We start from the raw sequence: 5,670 nt of genomic DNA on the forward strand, positions 1-5,670 counted from the left end.
TGCCAAACTTATGCTAACCGTTTTGCTAGCTTGTAAACAAATCTATGTGCTTTATCGTTACCTTTTTCCACAGTTTGAAATAGCATAATGCACAATTTCTCCAGCAGAGGCGGAAATCCTGCCAAGTTTCCCTTTAAATGTCAGGGCCCTCGGAAGTCTACCAATGAAGTGTGGAGATACATTGAGCCTCGTAAATGGGTGTAAAACAGTGATTTATTAGCATGGCTAGCCCGATGCCGAAGCACCACTATTGAAAAAGCTGTTGGTAGCATCGGCTAACTAGCGCCAGATTTTGGAGTGCAGGGATTACAGGGACAAGCCGAGATGGGCTATGAGACATACGTTCACACTCGGTATCATGTTTCAATACACTTTAGGTCAATATCACATCGGAATTCTCCTTTAATGACTTTGCACTAATTGTTTTGAGAAATGCACAAACTGTTGTGCAAACGTTAATGATGAAAATGTGCTTCACAAAATAAGTTTAACACTTTTGCATGTAATGACTCAAACGACAAAATCTGTTTTATGGGATAGGACTATTCAGCATGGAACCAGTACATTTTCACCAGCATGACATTAACAATTGAAAATGTCAAAAAACAGCTGACATCTGCACAAAGTCAATTGCATGGATTTAAAGCATTTGCTGTTTGTTCAATATTGGTTGAAATTGCTTTTATGATGTAAGTTTGAACAAACAGTTTTGAGAATTGAAATTCTGATCTGAGAAATGTGCCAAAGCGACTGACACACAAATGATAAGATGATGTGGAGCTGTTTCCTCATCTCTACGATAACAAGAGGGGGATGTAATGTGCCAATGTGGTTGTGCAAGAACATTTCTCCATGTCAGGCCATTTTTCTACAGATCTTGTTGATCAGAAAGAGCTGAGTGTCCATCAGCAAAGTAAGAACCTTTACAGCACATTTACTTAAACAGGAGCTGAGCATCCACTGTCAGAGCTGAGTCACAACGACTAGAATTTTCACTGACAAGAATGTTCAGTCACAGTGTGTGATATAGGCTACATATCACTGCAGTATCATATCATATACGTCTAGTAGGCTACATTTTTATTCCTGGATAATTAATTAGAATAATTTCCGAAAACAGTAAGTGCTCTGTGTCAGTAACTCAAGCTGATGTGAAGGGTAGATCTGACAAGTTGGTAAAGTGTGACGATTAGGAAATTGCAGGTGTATTTTGTTGCCTGAAGGCATTGCAAATGGTGTGAGGCTATTCCCGGAAAGTGACTTTTCATATAGGCTAGGTTAGACACATTCACCACGACGAAGTCAGAAAAACTACAGGTGAGCTCACAATGTTTTCTTTTTTCATTTAAGCAAATAGTGACATTTTTAATTGAACGCATTAAGGAGAAATCCGGCGAGTTTTCACTAGATCTCCGTTTCTAGAGGTCACTGCCTACTGTCGATACGAAACAACACGAAAACAATCGATTTTACCTAGCTCGAGTTGCTACAACCAGCACCTAATGACCGTGGTAAAGTTGGTTTTATGTTGGACGTTGGATATTCGACACATTCGAAAAATCTATTTAGCACTGACTACGATGGTCGAGTTTGTGTCAAACCAACTTTAATGTGTTTAAACAAGGTCTGCCTATATTACACAAAGCTTCTTTTGTCCAAAAACCCAAGTTTTGATTTTATGATTTTTTTATGCTGATAAAAGATTTCAATCTATTATGCAGCTTCACCTTTTGACTTACCCATACTAAAACACATCTCCTGAACTCGGCTTACTGCCCTTTCTAGGACACAAAGCTTCTTTTTCCCTAAAACCTGCTCTTTGATTTTATACAATTTGTAATGTTAAATGTTTGAAATCTATTATGCTGCTTGCCTTTTTGACCTACCCATGTCAAAACACATCTGGTGAACTTGGATTACTGCTCTATATAGTACACAAAGCTTATTTTTCCCCAAAACCCATTCTTTGATTTTATAAATATTTTTTAATGTAAAAAAATGCTTTAAATGCTTTAAATCTATAATGCGGCTTGACCTTTTGACCTACCCATGTCAAAACACATCTGTTGCACTCAGCTAACTGCCCTACATAGTACACAAAGCTTCTGTTTTTAAAAAACTCATTCTTTGATTTTATATTAATATTTTACTATTCAAAAATGCTATAAATCTATTATGCGACTTCCACTTTCGACCTACCCATGTTAAAACACATCTGTTACACTCAGCTAACTGCCCTTCATAGTACACAAAGCTTATTTTTTCCAAAAACTCCCTCTTTGATTTTATATAAAAATTTTTACTGTAAATATTTTTTATAAATCTATTATGTGCCATCCCCTTTTGACCCACCCATCTCAAAACACATCTGCTGCACTCATCTAACTGCCCTACATAGTACACAAACCTTTTTTCCAAAAACTCACTCTTTGATTTTATATTCATTTTTTACTATTAAAAATGCTATAAATCTATTATGCGACTTCCCCTTTCGACCTACTCATGTCAAAAAACATCTGCTGCACTCAGCTAATTGCCCTTCATAGTACATAAAGCTTCTTTAAGAATAAGCTTTGTGTACTATGTAGGGCAGGTACCTGAGTGCAATAGATGCTCTTTGACTTGGGTAGGTGAAAAGGTCAAGTCGCATAATAGATTTATAGCATTTTTGAATAGTAAAATATTAATATAAAATCAAAGAATGAGTTTTTTAAAAACAGAAGCTTTGTGTACTATGTAGGACAGTTAGCTGAGTGCAACAGATGTGTTTTGACATGGGTAGGTCAAAAGGTCAAGCCGCATTATAGATTTAAAGCATTTAAAGCATTTTTTTTTACATTAAAAATATTTATAAAAATCAAAGAATGGGTTTTTGGGAAAAAGAAGTTTTGTGTACTATATAGAGCAGTAATCCGAGTTCACCAGATGAGTTTTGACATGGGTAGGTCAAAAGGGCAAGCCGCATAATAGATTTGAAACATTTAACATTAAAAATTGTATAAAATCAAAGAGTATGTTTTAGGGAAAAGGGAGCTTTGTGTACTAGAAAGGGCAGTAAGCCGAGTTCAGGAGATGTGTTTTAGTATGGATAAGTCAAAAGGTGAAGCCGCATAATAGATTGAAATCTTTTATCAGCATAAAAAATTCATAAAATCAAAACATGGGTTTTTGGACAAAAGAAGCGTTGTGTAATATAGGCAGGCCTTGTTCAAACACATTAAAGTTGGTTTGACACAAACTCGACCCTTATAGTCAGTGCTAAATAGGTTTTTCGAATGTGTCGAATATCCAACGTCCAATATAAAACCAACTTTGCAGCCAGGCAGTTACGGCAGTCTACGCTCTGTGGGGATGACCGTGAGCCCCCATGTGCCCGCAGAGTGTAGCGCTGTAGCTACCTTTGCTGGCCTCGACAAACAAGGAATTATGTGAAAACTCGCCGGATTTCTATGGCATCAGTTAGCTGCCTTAATTATGCGAGCGCGTAAATAATGAAATCGAGCGCAGATGCAGGAATCGAGAGCGTAAATACAGAAACTGAGGGTTGAAAAATAATGTCGTGGTGAATAAAACTGTTGTAACTGTAACAATTATGATTAGCACAGAAATGACTTTGGCATCGGGCCGCTCACCGGCAGTCTTCTGCTCGCTCTCACTTTCAAATTTCCCCAATGCGAACATCATTTCTGTGCTCTCAATCATAATTGTTACAGTTGTGATAACACTTTTTTTCACCCCTCAGTTTCTGTATTTACGTTCTCGATTCCTAAATCTGCGCTCGATTTCATTATGTATGCACTCTTATAATTAAGGCAGCTATTAAACTGACATAGATTTCTCCTTTAGCCTAAGGGAGACACTCAGTAGCACAACCACAGCCGGAAAAGTAGCCTATTGAACACGTCATTATTTAACATTATTTGATTAAACAGAATGGCAAAAGTTTTTGAGAGTAAAGCTGTGTGGATAAATGTGTCATTAATGCCCAGAATTTCACTTGATCTCTCTAGGGACGAAGAGTAGCTACAAGCTCCATCTGAAATGGAGGAACCTTACAACCAGACATCAGCGTACATTACGCCTACACATACCTACATACCAACACATACTCACATGTCTGACTTTGAAAACAATGTTACATATTACAATGACACTCTACAGACACATTTTGAGGACATTTACTTGATAACTGACTGTCTGAGTTTCTTAGCTACGCTCCTTGGACTATGTTTTGTTGTCTATGGATTATATGCTCTGGTTAAAACTGGTCATTATTCTCTTCATGTATTTGTTATAAACCTGTTCATTTCTGATCTGATTCAAATTTCTACCAAATTGATTCAAATTTCTAAAGACTTTCTGATTTTATCGGATTTGATAGCAGACTATAATGATAGACTGAATGACTCCTTTAATGATAGTCTGGGGTTAATCTACGGTGTTGGTGTTATGGCTAATGTTTGCTTCATGGTGTTTATATCTGCTGAGAGATATATAATGATTGCTTATCCTGTTTGGTATAGAAACATCCATACGATCAGGACACCAGTTTGTGTGTCTGTCACTGTTTGGGTCATATTTTCCATCACTACAATCATCAGTTTGTGGTTCAATGGCTATATTGAACTATTTGTACTCTTGGTTTTGCTTCTCCCGTATCCCTTTGTAATGTTCTTTTTTGTGGGGACATGGAGGGCTCTCTCCGGGAATACATCAGTACCTCGTCATGAGCAGAGGCGGATTATGGGAACCCTGGCTCTTGTTCTTGGCATTTACACAGTCTTATTTCTACCCTTTGTATTGGTGCAGATTCAGTTTTTCCACCCAATTGTAAACCATATGACTTTGTGGATTTACCTTGTGGAGTTGGCCCTCATTCTCATGGCACTGAGCCCCCTATTTGATTTTCTCCTTTATTTATTGATGAGGAGGGATGCTAAATATATCTTGAGAGCTCTTTGTTTTCGTAAGAGACATAAAGACAAAAGAACTACAAAAACTTTGATGGAAGCCCAAGTCTAGTTATTTACACGGGAATGTGTTTTTTATGGAAGCATACAGAATTTGAGGGGGAAAAAATCTTCTGTTTTTTTCTGAATTAACTAGTTTAGTGTCTTGTTAACAGCCTTTGTTTCACACTCCTTGCTTTTGTGGACAGAATGCGTTTAACCCGCTCAGTCACGGAACGCATGGGCAAATGTTCTGCCATGCACGTCACACTTTGTGTAATAGCTTATGTATCTATTTCCTTTAGTACTTTCCTAAAGACTAATACAGTGAAGATCTAACAACTTTGGCGGATGGAATTCCTTCTGTAATTGTTGACTCACAGGATGTATTGGACTAAAGACCTTGTGGCTACATCATACTCAATGAACATTCAAGGAGGATATTACGTGGACATTAATAGCTTTTGTAACACCAAATTTGTTCTCTACACTGAATCATGTTTATTACAATGGATGCCCCATAATGGGACTTTTTTGGAGGGGGCGGTGCATGGAGGGCCCTCTCTTGGAATAAATCAACAAACCTCCGTAATTCCTGTAAATCCTTCCATCGAGGCCATCCAGGGCTTGCGTTAGGCGTGCAGCAACATCAAATACTGTTCTCACCCCAACCACAGACTCCACTCCTCTCCGCGAGGTGTTACAGGTCTCTCCGCACATG

The 5,670-nt window shown here is 37.9% G+C and overlaps 1 protein-coding gene across 1 annotated transcript; it reads left to right on the top strand.

The window, feature by feature from the left end:
* The first annotated feature begins 880 nt into the window (after nucleotides 1–880).
* LOC121684761 (melanocyte-stimulating hormone receptor-like) lies at nucleotides 881–5,670 on the top strand. Its single transcript, XM_042064834.1, has 2 exons — nucleotides 881–1,317; nucleotides 4,011–5,670. Exon 2 carries the CDS (start codon nucleotides 4,042–4,044, stop codon nucleotides 5,020–5,022), a length of 981 nt encoding a protein of 326 aa, XP_041920768.1. The 5' UTR covers nucleotides 881–1,317; nucleotides 4,011–4,041; the 3' UTR covers nucleotides 5,023–5,670.

Source organism: Alosa sapidissima, chromosome 16 (genome assembly GCF_018492685.1).
Source record: "Alosa sapidissima isolate fAloSap1 chromosome 16, fAloSap1.pri, whole genome shotgun sequence".
In the NCBI taxonomy this organism is placed as follows: Eukaryota; Metazoa; Chordata; class Actinopteri; order Clupeiformes; family Clupeidae; genus Alosa; species Alosa sapidissima.